This window comes from Malaclemys terrapin, chromosome 2 (assembly GCF_027887155.1).
Source record: "Malaclemys terrapin pileata isolate rMalTer1 chromosome 2, rMalTer1.hap1, whole genome shotgun sequence".
In the NCBI taxonomy this organism is placed as follows: Eukaryota; Metazoa; Chordata; order Testudines; family Emydidae; genus Malaclemys; species Malaclemys terrapin.
In genome coordinates, this window is record NC_071506.1 from 285,355,580 (window position 1) to 285,374,400 (window position 18,821).

At 48.1% G+C, this 18,821-nt stretch overlaps 1 protein-coding gene across 1 annotated transcript; it reads right to left on the minus strand.

The window, feature by feature from the left end:
- Positions 1-2,236: 2,236 nt before the first annotated feature.
- Positions 2,237-18,668, minus strand: ZNF777 (zinc finger protein 777). The gene is made up of 6 exons (XM_054016888.1): positions 18,249-18,668; positions 15,598-15,990; positions 13,601-13,727; positions 11,537-11,653; positions 9,937-10,191; positions 2,237-6,593 (listed from the first exon to the last, which is right to left on the minus strand). Exons 1-6 carry the CDS (start codon positions 18,270-18,272, stop codon positions 5,494-5,496), a joined length of 2,016 nt encoding a protein of 671 aa, XP_053872863.1. The 5' UTR covers positions 18,273-18,668; the 3' UTR covers positions 2,237-5,493.
- Positions 18,669-18,821: the final 153 nt, after the last annotated feature.

The following is an 18,821-nucleotide window of genomic DNA, read 5'->3' on the forward strand; positions in this document are numbered from 1 at the left end:
GCCGGGAGCGTTGGGCATGAGCCCGGCCCCGCGGCCGGGGAAGAAAGGGGGAGACGACCCCCTTAATCCCCTGAGCTACTTAGAACAACTATAACAACTTTTTTAAAAACTATTTAACTATTTAACTATAAACACTATAACTATAACTGCTAATAACCAACAAAGCTAGGGAGAGTGGAGAACAGCTAAGCAGCGCTCCACAGTTCCAACGACCGTCAGGGGCGGTAAGAAGGAACTGAGGGGGCGCCGGGTCGGCTGGGGTATATATTCAGCGCCATGAAGGCGCCACTCTAGGGGGCTCCACAGCCGACCCGCCGGTGTTGCTAGGGTAGAAAATCTTCCGACGATCGTGCACGCGGCGCGCACACACCTAATGGAATGGATATGAGCAAGCACTCGAAGAAGAAGTACTATTTTCCCTCACTACTAAAACAGGGATCTTAGACCCAGAGAGGCAAAATTCCAAGTTATCAGTAGCAGATTCAGTGTGCCCTCAGTTCCTGGGTATCTAACATTATATATCAGAAGCCAGGATCTCAGAGCGGAAACAGCCAGGCCAGCCCTACGTGTCTGAAGATGGGCAACCAGGAACTGAGGGAGCCATAATAAGAGTCTGCTTTTAAAAATGTGATCCTCACTTTCTTCCTAGATTTGGCTAAACTCTGCTTTATTGTCCATTCATCCCCTCAGCTGTCTGTTCCACCCACCTTTGCATCCTGCCCATCACCTAGACTGCAACCCCTCTGAGGCAGGAATTGTTTTCTTTGTTACTTCTCTGTACAGCAGCCAGCACAATGGGGCATGATCCTAGACTGGGGTTCCTAGGCACTACAGTAACATAAATGACTTGCCCAAGCTCACACCGGAAGTCTCTAGCAGAAGCAGAAATAGAACCCAGATCTCATGACTCTCAGTTGTGTGTGTTAATCACAAAAACTTCTTTCCGCCCATGCTAAACACCTCTTTAATGTTTAACTCAGAGTCAGGCTTTGCTCCTACCCCCCAGCACCAGCTGAGATATTGTCACCTTGCGAACGTCACCATTAGTGCCCCGGGGGAATCTCAGAATCCAGAAGTTCTTGTTCTTCAGCAGGTTCTCCACATTCTCTGCAATAGATTGTACTCCTGGATCAGAATTTCCAGCACGGCCCACTTACTCCTCAGCTGGTTAGCAAACTCCATCCCTGTCCTCTCACAGTCTAATTTCTTTTCAGACTTTCCCATTCTCCCCTCCTGCCTCAGTAATCGCGTGGCGTGAGAATCCACCTTCCTCTCCCCAGCTTGAATTGCAGCCACTATTGTCCACAGGGAAATCTCTGCAGTTTGCAATGAAGTTCACTCAGAGGCCGCAGGAGGTTGTAAATGCATTGGATGCCATGACTCCACAACCCATCCCAGAACCTGTTTCCGTGAACAGAAAATTAGAGGAATGCAAGGTCTTCTCGTCTGGTAGAGTAAACTACAAGAGACACAGCTCAAGAGCTCTCACTAGCTCTTGCCACTAGCCCCTCCGTGCTTCCTGAACTTGGATCTTTGTTCTTACGGGGTCACATTCCAGTTGAGATACTTTATGGTTTACTGAGGTGTTCATTATGAAGCTGATTGAGGAGGGAGTTAAATCTCTTGACAGCTTAAATTGCATGGGGCTGAAACTTGACATGCACATCACACACCAAAGCAGGGCTGTTTCATACCCCGCCCCCCAAATTCTTTACATCAGCTTTCAGATATTGTCTGTCTCCAGAGCAGTCCCAGATAAGTCTCTGATCCTTTTGGACCTTGTGTTTGTAAGACAGACTCTGGCCCCCAACCTGCAATCAGATCCGCATGGGCAGACCATATGATGTATCACAGCAGCACCAAGAGGCCCCAACTGAGACAGGACTCCATTGACCAAGGCATTATACAGACACATGCTAGGCACACAAACCAGTGCCCCTGCACCCACACTGATCTGATTGCAAGATCAGAGGCTCATTTAAGGAAAAAAACCTATTTAAGATGCTTGGTGTCTTGTCTGCGCTGGTGATTTGTTATTTGGTTCAGTATGTTCGGTTTACATTGGTTTGCAAAGCAGCTTCTGCACAAGCCTACAAACTCCTTCACCCAAGCACCTATAACTTGAGAATAAACCAATTCCATTGAAAAATACTCATCTCAGAGGGACCCACAGCCCATGTGTCATGACAATAAGAGAAACATTCTTAAATCTTTAACATTTAGGAAGGAACTTTAATTTAAAAACATACTGAGAAAATAGAGCCAAATTCTTCTAACGGCTGCATTCAGTGCCTGTACGAAAATGAGAGCAGAACTTGATGCTATGGGTTTAATTTAAACTTAAATACAGAGAGTGAAACAATGACAGCCCCTAAAGTTTGGGTTGGCTGGTCTGATTCAAAGGATTACCAGTCTGGAAAAAGGAAACCTCCTTCCAAGCGTGACATTAAAAGTAATACGTATGCAGTCTGGAACGTACATCACAATTGTCTTTCCCCAACTGAGAGTGGAGTTGTGTTGCATGTGCAGCCAATGCTCACAGGCCAGGGCTGGACAACACACAAGCCTGAGTTTGCTGCAGCCTTTGAGCCAATAGACCTGGGTCTCTCAACTGAGGCAATACAGCTTTATGCTTTCAGATCCTAGATTAAATCGCTCACCTGATCAGGAGCCCACGTTCAGCCATGATCCACCTTCCCAAGCCCAGATGCAGATGGAACTCAGTGGGGCAGGAGGACTCCAGATCTCACCCCCTCATCTCTGCACAGGGGTGGACATTAGTGTTTCCTAGGGTGACCAGATGTCCCGATTTTATAGGGACAGTCCCGATATTTGAAGCTTTTTCTTATATAGGTGCCTATTACCCCCAACCCCCGTCCTGATTTTTCACTCTTGCTATCTGGTCACCCTAGTGTTTCCCCAACTCTCCCTCTCCCATGCTGGCCTGGGCAGTCCCAGTTTCTCCTCACTAGGCGATGGGCACAGCAGCTATGCTGACGAGACAGAGTGCAGCCTGGGAACCAGCCTGTAGCCATTTAAAGCAAAACCCAGAGAAGATTCTTCCTCAGCTCTGGGCATGAGCAGCATCACCTGCACAGGGGAAGAGCTCACAGAACAGGCCAGTCTCCAAATAGTATGGACACCCAGCAGTGAGTCCATCGTTCAAATGCGGAGACAGTCCCTGACCACCGTATCCCTGACTGGGTTTATATTGGTTCCCAATATCTTTGTAGCATAGCATATCTTGTTACTTTTTAAATTCTCTTGATCCAGAATGCTTGTATTTTATCTGGAAGAAGAGAATTCCAAGCATTAGAGCCATGCAATTAAAACAGCCGGAGGAAATATGTGGTATTATAATTTGGGGGAGGGAGGTACAACTGCAATTTGCAATAAATGCTCTATTGCGAAATCAGGTTGTAAGGGCCCACTAAGCAAGGGTAGTCCACTGATTAGGGCTGTTGCTTAGCACGTATAGGACCTGAGTTCAATTCCTTACAGAGTGAGAGAGGATAAACACATTACAGGTTGTAAAGTACTTAGAGACGATGATAATTGGGGCCACATAAGTGCTTAAGATAGAGTCAGTGCATAGCTAGCTAATACATTACACTTTATATAAATAGAACATACATTGATACCTCTAATGAGATGCTTACTTTTAGGTAGCACACAATTTAGTCTGAAAAACATGTTAACAGTTTAAAAAAAAACGCCATGGTTTATTGAAGATATTGTCCAAACGGGTGCAATTTATCTATGGTCAGGCCAGAATAAGGCGCTGGCACCACTAAAATCCTACTTAACTCACCCAATTGCTGGCCATCTGCACAGGGGAGAATTTCATCCAATAGGAGAGGATTCTACATTGGCACCCAGGAGTGGACTGTACAGACTAATATGACTTTTCAGCTCAAATTTCTCTAGATTTAATCTGTGACAAAAGCCAATAAAATTAAATTTGATGCCACTAATCATGTGAACTGCAAGAATCATGAAATGACAGACCTGGAATAATCACAGAGCTGTAAGTATTTCAGAAAAAGGCACTGGGAGGAATGAGTAATCCAGTAGCACAAAGCTGGATTGTTTATAGCCCAGTATGAAGATCTATTGGTCCCTCACTCTCCACTGACTCCAGTGTGACAATAAAATGAAATTCAACACCTGAATATTCACCATTCGGGGGATCCCTGGGAAACACCTACTGACCTGGACACAACTGGATCTAGCAAGGGATGTTTCCTAAACCCAACCAAAGGCTTTATTCCTATTTCCACCCTGTTCCTGGGCTGCAGGAGATTCAGAGCCCTCTCTTCTACCCCAACACACACACAGAAGAGCACTGGAGACACAGCCACCTCACCCTGTGCTGCTGTTGATTTTTCCCATTCACAGCAGGACACACTAGACAGGGACACTGTACAGGAAAACCAGCACCTGGCTTCACATCAGTCTGAACCCTGTGGTGAAACTAGGGCTGGGAGGACTCCTCCAAGGATCCACACACTCATCAAGGTTCTCCCAGCCCTTACTGAATGAACATGCACTGAGCCAATGCCCCAGGGCAGTGCTCTTTCAGATGAAATAGAACACCAAAGCCCTGACCATAAAGCCCATTAGAGAGTTAGCATATATCTGCAAACTTTCTAACGCGGAGATGGAGCAGCTGAGAACAGCTGGCCAATGGATGCAGTGGAAACTTTACCACTTGGGTCATTTGAAATTAGAATGACCGACACACTTGGGAACATCATGTGTTGGCAGGGAGACATACTGGATAACTGAGTAGATCCTTTTCATTGCAAGAGCAGGGGCGTTTACATCAGTCAGCTAGACAAATTTCCACTTTACACTTCCCAGAACGATAAAGAGGTGGCTCGCTGGCTGGCTTCCAGGTGGCATGACTATTTTAATGTGACTGGGATTCCACTGTATTGTATAATTAATGATTGTGTTAGGGCAAGCCATCCTTTATCATTTTACACCTAATAATCCATACAAAATCTTTTGTAGTTTCTGTGCGGATATACTAACAATCTCGACCGGGATTGGACACATACTATTGCTGTGCACAGTTAAAGAGATGCCATGTTCCACCCGGGGACAGCTGCAACTCAGCAGCATGTGACACGATCCCTGTAGAAGGCATGTAAACCACTTTGGGATTTTCCAGATTAAAAAGGTACGATGGACAGTGTAAAATTATATATTTAAAAAAACTGAAATCTTAAATTTGCTTATCAAATAAAAGTTACTTCACATTTATTATCAAAAGGAATAGATTTAAAAAGCAGTTAGTCCTACTTCAGCAAAATAGCCTGTACATTATGATGAATATTTACCCTAAATTTGCTTTTTCTGTTTTTACATTTTGCTGCATGTTATTTGCTTTACATCGAATTATCAGTCCCTACACACTGTTACACCACTGCTTCCTTCCACAAAGACTCCTGACTCAAATGCCCAGGTGGGTGCAGCTCCCATTGGCTCCTACTCCCCCGTGTGCGTCCTCAAGTGGTACTTAAGGGACTGTTTATATCGGAAGCACTTAGTGCATTCAGTGCAGGGGTAGGGCCTCTCGCCGGTGTGAGCCCGCTGGTGCTCCAGCAGGTGGTGCTTCTGAGTGAAGTTCTTGCCGCACTCAGTGCAGTGGTAGGGTCGCTCCCCAGTGTGGATGCGCTGGTGCTCCAGCAGGTGGTGCTTGCGGATAAAGCCTTTGCCGCATTCGGTGCAGGCATGCGGCCGCTCCCGCGTGTGGATGCGGTAGTGGTTGGTAAGCTTGGACTTCTCACTGAAGGTTTTCTCGCACTGGGTGCATTTATAGGGCCGCTCCCCCGTGTGAGTCCTCTGGTGCCTGAGGAGATGGGAGGGGCGACTAAAGTTTTTCCCGCACTGAGGGCATATGAAGGACATCTCGCTCTTCCCAGTGTGGATCCTCTGGTGCATGATCAGGCTGATCTGCAGCCGGAAGCTCTTCCTGCACTCGCTGCACGTGTACGGCCGCTCCCCCACGTGCGTGATCTGATGTTTGCTGAGGCTCGACTTGTGGCTGAAGCTGCTCTCGCACTCTGTGCATTTATAGGGTTTCCCTGCCGGTGGCGCTCTCTGCTCTGGCTTGAGGCTGTGCTTGTCTCTGAAGTTCTCCACACGCCGGGCGGGGCCGACGCCCCGGCGCGTGTGGCTGCGCTGGTGCAGGATAAATTGCTGCTTGATCCTGAAGCTTAAGTCGCACTCATTACATTCGTAGGGCCCCTCTTTCAGATGGTTCCTCTGGTGGATTATAAAGTTGATCTTCAGCATGAAGCTTTTCCCACACTCAGGGCAGATATAAGGTCTTTCCCTGGTGCGGTTTCTCTGGTGGACGATGACCGTCTTCGTTTCACTGGAGTCTCTTTCACAGGGAGCAGGTTGCCCTGGCCTGTTTCCGATTAGGTTTCTCTGTTGCATTTTGGAACTGCACTGAGCCTCACAGGTTGTCCCCGGCTCACGATTCTGGAAAATCTGCTGCTCTGCTCTGCCAGAGAACATGGCATATGGCTCCAGGGTGTCAGGATCCTCCTCCTCCTCGGTTTTGATCACAATCCCATCATCTGGGAGAATTTAAAAGAGAACCAAGACATCATTAATTTCATCTGCTTAGGATAAAGGAAGCCTCTTAGGATTAAGACATTCTTGATACACAATGGAAATTGCCTGAAGTTTTTTTGAGCAAAGTGACATACGAACATAAGAACAACCAGACTGGGTCAGACCAAAGGTCTATCTAGGCCAGTATCCAGTCTTCCAAGAGTGACCAGTGCCAGGTGCCCCAGAGGGAATGAACAGAACAGATAATCATCAAGTGATCCTTCCCTTTCGCTCATTTCCAGCTTCTGGCAAACAGAGGCAGGGACACCATCCCTGCCCATCCTGGCTAATAGCCATTGATGGACCTATCCTCCATGAACTTACCTAGTTCTTTTTTTAACCCTGTTATAATCTTGGCCTTCACAACATCCTCTGGCAAGGAATTCCTGCCAGACTTCCTGGAGAAACCCTCTGGATTTGCTACTTAGAGAGGCGGTCAAAAGATGTTGCTTGCCTGTCTCAATGTTTGGGAATTCTAGGACATTACCAAGGACACTGGCGAATCAGCTCTGGAAGAACATCACAGATTCCACTGTTTTAGAGCTGCTCAGCAATTTGCTGCCATTTTCTTAGATTTTGTTTTGAGGGTATCAGGCTTTTAGCTGTCCCTGTTGCACAGAGCTCTTAGGGCACAACTGACACTGCTACCAGGTTAACGCAGCCTGGCAGGAATCCGTGCAAGGACTTCGGCTCCATCATCACTTTTGGGAACTTTGCTCTCAAGGCTAGAAACCTTGCGTTAATCTGTCCTTGCTCTTCCACGTGTCAGTGATGTGCTGCCAGGGGCTCCCAGGAGCCCTTTTTAAAAATTCTGCTTTCAAACTGAGAGACAGTGTGGGGCAATTTGCCTGTCTCAGGTACAGTCACTTCCCTCTTTGGATCTGGATACACCAGACCCTGCCAGAGAGGACTTAGCCTGGGGCTTTCATTGTAAATATTCTTCTGAAGCACAATTTTTTTTTTGCATTTGAAATGGATTAGATTTCACTGAATCGCAAGGATTTAAAAAACATCGCCTGGGGATGGACCTGTGCAGATCTCCCTATAAAATCCCATTTCAATGGGCTTTAGATCAACGCCAAATGAACACTGAGCTAAATTGTCTGTATACTCAGGATATTTTTTCAGGAAACCTCTCCAGCAAGTGCGGCTTAATTTAAGCATGGCTCCTCAGCAACGCTGCCTCCCCACTTGGGTATGAGAAGGCATATTTGTTTAAATAGGAAAACAAATTAATCTATTTAGCAGTCCCCTCACCCACTTTTCCCTGAAACAAATGTGGCTTGGCATACACTTCAGGGACACAATTCTGTGGTATCCCCTTGTTAATAAAATATTGGCTGAATATAGAACATTCTCAGCAAGATCAGACACTGTGCAGCCCCCAACCTGAGAAGAGCGCTTGTTTGCCAGCCTTAAGTCCTGCAGCAGGAGTCTGGTTCGGTCTTACCATTTGTATCTACACAAAGCTATTATTAGCGTTTACACATGAGAGAGTCAGGGTTTGTAAGTGAGAGACAGCTCAGGCCCTATAGGACAGCACTACACCATCACCACCACAGCAGCAAATTATCATCACGTGTATCAAGGATCACCTAGGATGGAGCTAAACATATCTATGAAATAAGCTAACTAAAAATCATGTCAAAAATTGTTCCAATTCACTGTGTGTGGTTAGGGGATAGGTGAGAAAACAGAGGAATGCACATATAACCCAGATCAATAGTTGGCTGCCAGCTACTGAAACAAGAAAAGGTTTATTAAAAAACAAAACAAAACAAAAAAAAGGTGTGTGTGTGTGCGTGGGGAGGGGGTGTTTACTGATCTTCACAAAAGCCAAAGAGATCTTGGCAACACAAAATACCATAAAGCAGCACATAATACTTAATTACAAGGTGGGGGGACTTTTATCCGAGTTTCACTTTGGATGGTAAAGTCCTGGATGGGATAGAGCACTCCAGTAATGTTAATTTGGCTAAAACAATTTGATCCATTTTAGATTTGTTTTAGGATTCTCCCTCTGCATTCCCCAATTGTAGGAAAAGGATGTGTTAGGCAAAACGGGATGAAATCACTATGACCACAAAGAACTAGGACGAGGCTGGCTTCTCCTTTTTGCCCACTTTAGCAAGACAGACTTAGCAGAATGAAAAATATTTGCACTAATCACAGGACCCAGTTAACCATCACTCTGGGTCTCCCTGGAAAACTTGGCATGGTGATCAGGCCCCCCTGGGTTAAGTATGAGGTAGACTCTACTTTCCACTGGCCATGGTATTTGATTAGTTCCCACTCACGCTACATGGCACAGAATGTCCAAGGTGTACATACAGACCCGGTAGATAGTCCGGGTGTCTGCTCTCCCCTAGCAGGTGCCACCAACAACTTCATACCCAATTCCTTGCCTTGTAGGAATAAGCCCTTTGACAGGTTACAAGACTTAACTCTAGTTCCTAGGTAACAGTCATCCTAACACTTCCAATTTGACCTTAATCCTATTTTAGCTCGTAGTATTTACACAGCAGTTTTCTTCTACCCAGAGGGGGTTGCTTTCGACAGCTGACAAGGGTGTGGTAAATCCTCAGGGAAAGCATTGTTTGGGGATATCTGAGCTTGTTTATCTCTGAAGCACTTAGTTCTTCAGTGTTTTGATCCAGTTTCTGAGCAGACTAGCTGGTGATGGAGAAGCGGATATGGTTGGCTAATGCTTTCCTCCATTCCATGTAGTGAGTGTCTGCAGTGTGGGCTCACTGGCATTTTACAAGATGTTGCACTGTAATAGAGTTCCTCTCATACTCCATGCATTGGCAAGGTGTCTCACTCTCGAGTCTCTGATGTCTAATAGGACACGAAGAGTGGTCGAAGCCTTCACCCCACCAGGAACATGCTAGTGACCTGTTACAGACTAATAAATGAAGTCTCTGCTGTGCAGTAGGACTGGTCTTCAGAGACATGTTTCTGACATTTACTAGATGTGTCTGGTGTGTCTTTCTCTGGAGTCCCCTGACTTGATGTGTGACTTCTGCTGCTCTCATGGTCACTACTTCCACAAGTGTTCCTCCTGCATGGGTTTCTGGTGGGATTTAAGACTGTTCTTTTGCTTAAAAGTTTCCCCCAACCCAGGCAGACTCTGGGCTTCCCTCCCGTATGGATTCTCTGCTGCACTGTACATCACTGCTGTACCCTGGAGCTTTTCCTCACTCTGTACATTCATACAGTCCTGCTTTTGCTCAGCTCCTCTGATGTAATACACAGCTTCTCCTTGGCCTAAAGCTTTTCTCACATTCAGCACATACAGCCACTCACCTGTGCAGTTACCCTGCTGAACAATGACTCTTCTGATTTCGCTGAAATCTGTTTTATAGTCGGTGGACTCATCCAGACAGTTCCCTGAGTGTTTTCTTGGAGGCGTTACTGAGCCATACGGACTACCATGGGTTACTTCCTGGTCTGGATTCTGGAAACTTCCTTCTGATTGTTCCAACATTCTGTCCAGCTCCAGGTTTCCAGGGGAGTCCTCAGGATTAATCTCCTCTGTTTTGATCACAACCCTTATACCTGCTGAAATAAAGAGAGAACCCAGATACGATTCATTCCACTGAGTGGGGATAGAAGACACCATTAGCACTAATCCTTTTCTGATTCACAGAGCATTCCCATCACGGAAAGAACTGAGGCACTGCGGACACCACAATTTTAGGGCTGATTTGCCATTTTTGCGTTTTCCTGCAGAAGGTGATTTGCCCTGACCTCAAACCACTACTGCCAAAATCTTTAGTAGTGCCTCAGTCACCTCAAACATTCCCGGGGTTAATGACCTTCCTAAATCCCAACACTGCAATCTCCAGGGGGTCCAGAATGCGATAGCCAGTATAATCTCTTTCTTCAAGACCATCTCACCCCAACCCTCCATCACGTTTCTGTGCAGCTCCGTATCCAGCCTCTTGCCCACGCAGTGAGCTCATTCCACCTCAGCTCTCTGATCCTCCAGCTGCTCATTCTGGTTGCCCTAATCCTCACCTCTCCAAACGGGACAAGGTGAGGAGACAGTGAACAGGGTGTTCACCCCATCTTAGCTTCTCCTCAGCCTGGAAAGGTGCACTCAGGGAGGCATGCTAGGAAGGATGGGTTAATGGACAGGGCCTTGGACTGGGACTCAGGATACTTGGGTTCAATGTCTGTCTCAGCCAGACTGCCTGTGTTAACCTGGACAAGTCACTTAATCTACCCTGTGCCTCAGTTTCCTGAGCTATAAAACATGGAATAGCACACCTTACCTCAAAGGGATAGTCTGAAGATAAATCCATCAGTGACTGTGAGGTGCTTAGATACTACAGTGAGGAGGGGTAGATAGATAGAAAGAAGGGCTATAAGAGCGGCTGCTTGGGAGGTAGGGGAGAAGGGGGGGCCTTTGGAAAGGTCGGGCTGAACCACCAGCAGGGGAGAGGGTCCCTGTCCATTTCCCTGCCTATATTACCTGATTCGCCTTCCTTGTTATAAGCACCATGAGAAGATAACTTGCTGACTGCAGCTGTATTGTCTTCCCTGTTGAGTAATTCCACCACTTACAGCTCTGTTCCCATGACTCTCCACAGTCTGGAGAGTCACTATTTTGCAGGCTGACCTATATCTAGATGCTGAATAATTACCTGTCCAAACCTTGCTCCCTTGAGTCTAAGATTGTCTCTAACCCCAACTGTGCTTTCCCTCTCCCCTTACTGTCTCCGTCCTTCCCTCACTGTAGAAACCCAGCAAAGAATACTCCTGCCCTCGTTCTCTCTCTCTACTCCATCTCTGGTAGAACTCTGCATTCTGCCCAGAATCAGTGCCCCCAGATGTGCAACGCACCGTATCATTATTCTACAATGAATACATTTACCCTGTATTGCGTTAATCTGCTACTCACCTGCACTGGGGTCAGTAAGGATTTCTCTCTCCTCATCTGAGTCCTGCTGCCCTCTGACCCGGGACTCTACTTCTTGTTCGACATGTGACAAAACACCAGGTTTGGAAATTGCAGAGTCTATTCAGTGGGAAAGAGATGATTGTGCCATAAGCTTTATTTACCAACATTTCCTCTCCCCTTTCCTCAGTGGGTACAGTGAATGGACACAAGAATGTTTTAATGCAGACTCTGCAAAAGGGAAATGAATCTCATGAGCATCTGGTTGGATTCCCTAGATGAAAATCAGGAATTTCCAGGCCTAATGGAATTTGAGACCCCTCATGTACAAAAAAAGAATTAACAGGGCACCCTCAACTTCAAAACAAACAAAAAATCACACTGAGAATGTTTCAGCTTCCTGGGTGAAATCCTGGTCCCCCTGAAATCAACAGTAAAACTCCCATTGACTTCAACAGAGCTCGCAACACACTATTGCTACAACTAACACTGAAGACAAATGTAACCGTCAGAGTAGGCAAAAGTTGTTCCTCTGTTTTTTCCAATTTGTTCAGTGTGCAGTTGACAGCACTGCCTGCACAGGTAATTCTACTATTTCGTGTGTGTGTGTGTGTGTGTGTGGTTTTTTTTTTGGGTGGGGGGTGGGATGGGGCAGTATGTCTACACTGGATTCCCAGCTCAAGGAGACATAGCACACCAAAAATAGAAGTGTAGCCACGGTAGCGTAAGCAGCATGAGGGGTTAACTACCTGAGAAACTACCTAGAGTTTCAGATGGGTTTGTACTCGGGGCGAACAGTCCCTCCCTCTGCTTGTGCCATCGCACCTACACTGCTATTTTTAGCACACCAGCTTGATCAGAGCTAGCACAGGTATCTCTGCTTGAGCTGGAAATTACACACCCACCCTCATGCACAGGGGGGCTTCAAATAGCAACAGGAGAGTTTATTTCAAAATGCAATGAAGTCACAAAAATCAGCAGGAGGACACAGGAGCCAACATAAGACCTGAAATTACATTTCACTCAGAGTCTGAAAGCACCTAGACAGTGGCCCTTTAGGGCACTTGTTCTCGATCATAATGATTTGAAAAGTATCTGCGTACAGGAACCATTCCTTGCCACTTTCCATAAGAGTCACTTCTCCCCCACCCCCAGATTCCAGAAGCGATGACCAACCACCACCCTTTAGCGAAGGAGATTTTAGGGGGACGTTTCAGAGGAGTTCAGCATTGGCCCAACTCCACTCCCACTGAAGTCAGTGGTAAAACTCCCATTGACTTAAATGGGAGCAGCACTAGGTCAATGCTGAAAGTCAGCCTTTCATTGTGTGTCTATACGGCATGTCTACAGCAACTTTTATATCCAAAGCACCATTTTAAAGTGAACTCCGCATTCCTTAAAGGCCCCACTGGATTAAGAGTTTTGGAGACCTGTGTCCTGTGTTTATCCAGCAAATAGGTGCAGCATAAGCAGCCAATGCAGGCTTTTCCCACGCTGCTCTGCCAGCATGTCTCTGCCCCGATGTGAGGATCGCCTAACAGTGTTTATAAGTAAGACTAAGATTTTGTTATGGATATTTTTAGTAAAAGTCACGGCAGGTCATGGGCAATAAAGAAAAAGTCACGGAAGACCGTGACCTGTCCGTGACTTTTATTAAAATTATCCATGACAAAATGGGAACCTCAGCTGCAGGGTCCCCACACTGTCGGGAAACGGCTAGGCAGCTGTGGGGACCCGCTCAGAGCTCCAGGGGGGCAGGGCCACTCGGAGCTCTGCCCCCCACCACCAGGGGCTAAAGTCACAGAGGTCACTGGAAGTCACAGATTCCGTGACTTCCACGATCTCCGTGAAAAAAAAATCATAGCCTTATTTATAAGGGATGAACACACACATGTCCAGTCACTACCCAAAGCTAGAAAGCAATGGAAGGAGGAATATTTTTAAGTCTACTTTTAAAAGGGAGCTGACCTTCAATCATAAAGCCACTGGGGACACTATGTGCTGACCCACCAGCCTGTAAAATCTCTGAAGTCCGTTTATAACAAACAGGTGAAAACTGATCTTTACCTAAGGAGATCAAAGATTCATAATTGCCCTTCATTACATTCTTGTACAGTTCCTTCTGCCATTCGTCTAGTTTCTCCCACTCCTTGTCATTGAAATAGACTGAGACGTCATCAAATGTCACGGGCACCTGGAATCACAAATGTTACACACTTAGCACCTTCTGCAACACTTATATCTTGGTATCTGATTCCTTAACTTCAGTGAAAGGGGAATAAAACCTCTCTCCACCCCACTCAGATGTCAAAGCTAATTCAGTGAGGTGAAGAATACACAACACAAATCTATTCCCATGTGTATCTGGAAACAATTCTCAGATTCCTATTTCCACAACATAATGGATCTCAATTGAAACCCTGGCTCTGAACACTGCCGCCTTCAAATCCAGATCAGAATTTATCCAAACCCCACAGATCCAATTCTGATCTCACATCAATATAAACTGGGATCAAGACCACTGAAATTATTCAAGTTATAATTTATTATTGTTAATACAAGTTATTATTGTGTCAAATTATTAAATGAGATCGGAATCAGGCATCATGGTTGATCCTCATTTCTGTGAAGGAGCTGACCTCAAACCCCATGTTCAATTGCTCCAGAACTCAGGGGAAATTCTGTTCCAGATCCGAGGTTCACAGCTTTGGACTGTCACTAGTTATAATGCAAATCTGATTCAGAAATGTTTACAGTTTTCAGATACACACAGAGGCAGCTCTTTTCTGAAAAGCTGGGCAAATATTTCATAATCATTCATTCATACGGCGAATTCCACCTGATGCAAATCAAACAGATTGCAGTTTTCAAGGTTATTTGCCAACTAATTATTTCTGCAGATAATTTCAAGCTATAGCTAATTTGCAAGGACTTTGTTATGAATATTTGAAAGGAGCAATTTGGATGGGACACACAGCCTTTGTTTCAGTTCCAACTGGATGTGTAGTGGGGCAGCTGCCCCACTCCCTGAGATTATGGGCTGCGGCAGGCCACTGGGCCTGCACAGATGCACAGCCAATCAGAGAAGGGCTTACTGGGAGCCAATCAGGGCCCAGGTTGCAGACAGCCAATCAGGGCCTGGCTCAGCCCTATAAAAGACTGCACAGGGAGCGAGCAGTCAGTCTGTCCCAAGCCTTCGAGAGGGGAAGGTCTATCTCCAAGCTGGGAGACTAGCACCGTGGACAGGGAGCAGAGGGGAGCTCTAGCCTGAGGCCTGCCAGGCTGCAGGCCCTGAGTGGAAGGGCCTAGCGGGTGCAAGGGGCCGTAGGGGAAGCGGACAGATGAGGGGAGAGTAGGAGGACAGCGAGGCTGCTGCCAAAGGGTCCCTGGGTCGGGACCCAGACTAGAGGGTGGGCCTGGGTCCCCCCCCTACCTCCATGCACTACATCTAGCCATTGGCCGTAGGGAGCGACCAGTACAGACCACGCCAGATCCCTGACAGGAGGGATTAGACTTTGGGGTGTGTGGTTGACTACGGTGGCTGGACAAGGAGACTGCTGATTGACCCCCCCCCCCGCGGAAGGGGGTGTGGAAAGACAGAGGATGGATCACTTGATGATTGCCTGTTCTGTTCATTCCCTCTGAAGTTCCTGGCATTGGCCACTGTCAGAAGACAGGATACTGGGCTAGATGGACCACTGGTCTGACCCAGTATGGCTGTTCTTATGTTAATATCATTTTTATTCACAACAGGGACATTCTCCTCTGATCCACTTCCCACAAACAGCTCCCAAGAGGAAAAAGAGGCAAAAAGCTATTAAGGGGCAGCTTTATTTCTGAATTTCTTTGAGCTCCTAGTTTAATTAACTCTCACCAGGGCTCACTTCTTCCCAGCTCCCCCTCCAGCCATAGTATATGTGCTACTGTTCTCTAGTCTGCAGTAGGCACTTGTAAAATGTGCCTCTAATTCTGCACCCAAACTGCGGGCTTGAGCTTGCATGCAAAGCTCTCGAGACTGGTTTGAACATTTAGTCTTCCCTGCCAGCACTAGCTGAGATAGTTACCTTGGGGACTTCTCCATTAGTGCCTGGGGGGAGTCTCAGGATCCAGAAGTTCCTGTTCTTCAGCAGGTTCTCCATGTTCTCCAGCCTCCTTTGCAGCAGCCCGTACTCCTGGATCAGAGTTCCTAGCGCAGCACATTTACTCTCCAGCTGGTTGCCAAGCTCCACTGCTGTTTTCTCACAGTCTATTAATTTCTTCTCAGCCATCCCAGTTCTCCCCTCCAGATCCAACAACCGTGTGGCATGAGAATCCACCTTCCTCTCTACGGCTTGAATTGCTGCCGCAACAGTCAGGGAAATCTCTGCAGTCTGAGTTTCTCTTTCAGATGTTCGTTCAGGGACAATGGGAGGCGGTAAAGGAGATGGGCACTGTGTCACTGTATCCAGTTCTGGACCCTGTTTGCAAAGACAGACATTAGATATGGAGTTGTGGTCACATGGTCAGCTAGAGAGAGAAACAAGGCTGGAGTCTCCCGCTCTTAGTAATACCTGGTATTGGATCTTAAGTCTTATGGGGACATTCCCATGGGTTTCAAAAAGCAGTCAGTGCATATGTCCAGCTACTGCTCATATCTAGGGGACCCACAGACTTCAGTTAAAGGGAGAGTTATTTTTCAATCTTTTAATTGATTTAGAAAAGGGGAAATTAACATCACTCTTATATATCTGTAGTCCCTTTTCCCTACGTGTGCCAGACTCTTAAGTAGTATTTAGATTGTTGAGAGTCACAGTATGGATTTGAAGCCATTAAGAAGCTCACTCCTATACCATCCATAGGTTACATTCTCACTGGAATACACAAAATAAGGGAGAGACACCTTGTCAGTTCTCAGGAGGAAAACCTGGAAGGGAGACCCTGGCTGCTGCTGGAAATGGTTTTGGCGATTTGGTTCTGCACTGATGTCTAAGCAAAGATTCATCAGAAATTCAAGAGGCACTGTGCTACTTTCAAGGTATGTCTACACTGCACTCTCCCTATGGCAGTGTATGGAGTACCTGTAATACATGCCCCCAGCACAGGTAAAAACAGCAGTGCAGACAGTGAGGCACTGCTTAGACAAGTAAAGACATGGCAGAATCTTTGGGTTTGTACCCTACACAGCTCTCTACAAGCCCAAGCTGTGCCTCCCTTGTATATACTGCTAGGTTTAGCAGTGTAGTGTCCCACTGTCTCCCTGCTGCTGGAGCATTTCACCACCGCAAGGAAAGGCTCTAGCGGGGGGAAGACAGTGGGGAAAGGCTACAGCCGATCTCTGCAGCGAGGAAAGGCTCTGGCAGCAGGGAACTGCCGGAGTCTTTCCCCACCACAGTGAAAGATCCAGCAGCGGGGAAAGGCTCTGGCAGGGAAGAGGCAGCAGGAAAGGTTCCAGCAACTCCTCACAGCAGAAGCCTTTCCCTGCTGCCTCCCCCTGCTAAAGCCTTTCATTGCTGGGTGTAGCTACATACTGCAGGCTGGTTGCAGCCTACCTATCACTGCAGCGTGCAGCTACACATACCCTACAAGCCGTGGCCAGTGGTGTGCAACGTAGACATACCTTCAAATGAGAGAGAAAAAGTGAGAACCTGACTCTTTGTGGTAATTTAACATTCCTTAATACTTTCCACAAGAGTCATGGTATTAACAAGAGAATACTGGACTTTCCTCCTTGGTAGATTTCGCCCACAGAATTAGTTTAATAGGCATTTTTGATATCCTGTCCTTGACTTTGCGGACATGTTTTGCACACATTGGTAAAGAAGGCACATTCCACCTAGAGGTCTCTCTGTTTAGGGATCCCAGTAGATATGTATACCTTTTATGAAAAGCTTTTGAACTCTGGGGGACTAAAGTAGCTATACAAAGAATAATAAAATCCAAGTAATTAAGTTAGAGAAACAAAGCCACCATTACTAACAATACAGAGCCCTTAAGGCCTGTTATGATGTGAAATAATATAAGTCACAGAAATGGGGTTATGGAGTTATGGATCAAGTCAACAGACACTTTAGGATTTCACCCCTGCAGACCAGGCTATGAGAGAAACAAAAGATACAAGCTAAACACCTGAAGTGTGGTGAAATAAAAGAGAATGTATTATTAACCATCATCATTAAGCAGAAACATTAGAGAGAGGGACTCTCCAATAGTCACAAGGTCCCATAAAGCTCATTTCTGCCACCTCTGGAAGGCGGCTGCGATGCTACTCTGTGTGTGCGCAACACAATACCCTGAGTTATGGTTCAACAACAAATGGGTATGAAGTGCTCTCCTCGAGCTCCGCAGCAGAAGCCCGATCCCGCTATCCTAGCCAGGCTGGAGCGTTGGCTGCTACCAGGGCGGGCCCGGCTGGGAGGTCGGTCCCTGCAGCTGGGGGAACAGCAAAGCCCCGGTCCCTGCTCCCCAAACCAGCGGCAAATGGCCCCGCACAAGCGGAGCTGTCCCCAATGTCTGAGAAACACCAGCCAGACCATTCTTGCTCCCGCCTCCGCCCCAGGGGTCAGGACCCTCCTCCCCATTCAGCTTCCAGCCTGGGCCAGGCCCTGCCCCTGGAGCGAGCGGGCAGCACCGCGCTCCCCGGGTCCAGGCCAGGGAGAAGCTCGCGAGGGCCCACTGTCCAGGCTCCTCCGCCAGGCGGTGTCCTGCCCCGCTCGGGGAGCCCCCGCCGGGCCCTTACCTGGGCAGCGGCCCGCTCGGCCATGGCCCTTTGTTCCCGGCCCAGGCGCAGCCGGAGCTCGGCCGGGCGGGAGGATCTGGAGCTCGCCCCTCACCGCGGCCCAGGGGCGGACATGAGCGTTTCCCCGCGCGCCCGCCCGGGGCAGCGCCCCGGGCCCGAGGAGCTCCGCTGCCGGCTGGCCGGGCTGGCGGCGGGAAGGGCCGGGCAGGCACCGGGCGAGGCTGCTCCGCAGGGACCCGGGGAAGTCACGCCGAGACTCGCCCGCCGGCCCGCGCGGCTGGATCCCAACGGGGCCAGGCCCGGCCCGGCCCGGCCGAGCTCCGCTCCCGCTCCGGGCTGGGCAGAGTCCCGGCGCCGCCTCGCCTCGCCACGGGCCGGTACCGGCCCCGCTGCCGGGCGGAGCAGAGCGAGCGCCGCCGGGGGGAGCCGCGGACTCGCTGGCAGGGGCCGGGAGCTGCGTGCGGGGAGGAGCCGGCTTGCCGGGGAGCGGGGCCGGCAGCGGCCCCTGGCGGCGGGTGGGGCGCAGGGCACCGGCCGGGCTGGAGCGGGGCCCCCGCGGGGCAGGTGGCTGCA

Bases quoted from the DNA above. Each gene is read 5' to 3' on its own strand.
- ZNF777 (XM_054016888.1), bottom strand. From the start codon at position 18,272: ATGGCCGAGCGGGCCGCTGCCCAG. The intron at 10,192-11,536 runs GTGAGTAGCAGA...TCTTTATTTCAG, and splicing joins CCTTACTGACCCCAGTGCAG to CAGGTATAAGGGTTGTGATC. The intron at 6,594-9,936 runs GTGAGTGGCTGT...AAATTCTCCCAG, and splicing joins TCAGCAGGGTAACTGCACAG to ATGATGGGATTGTGATCAAA.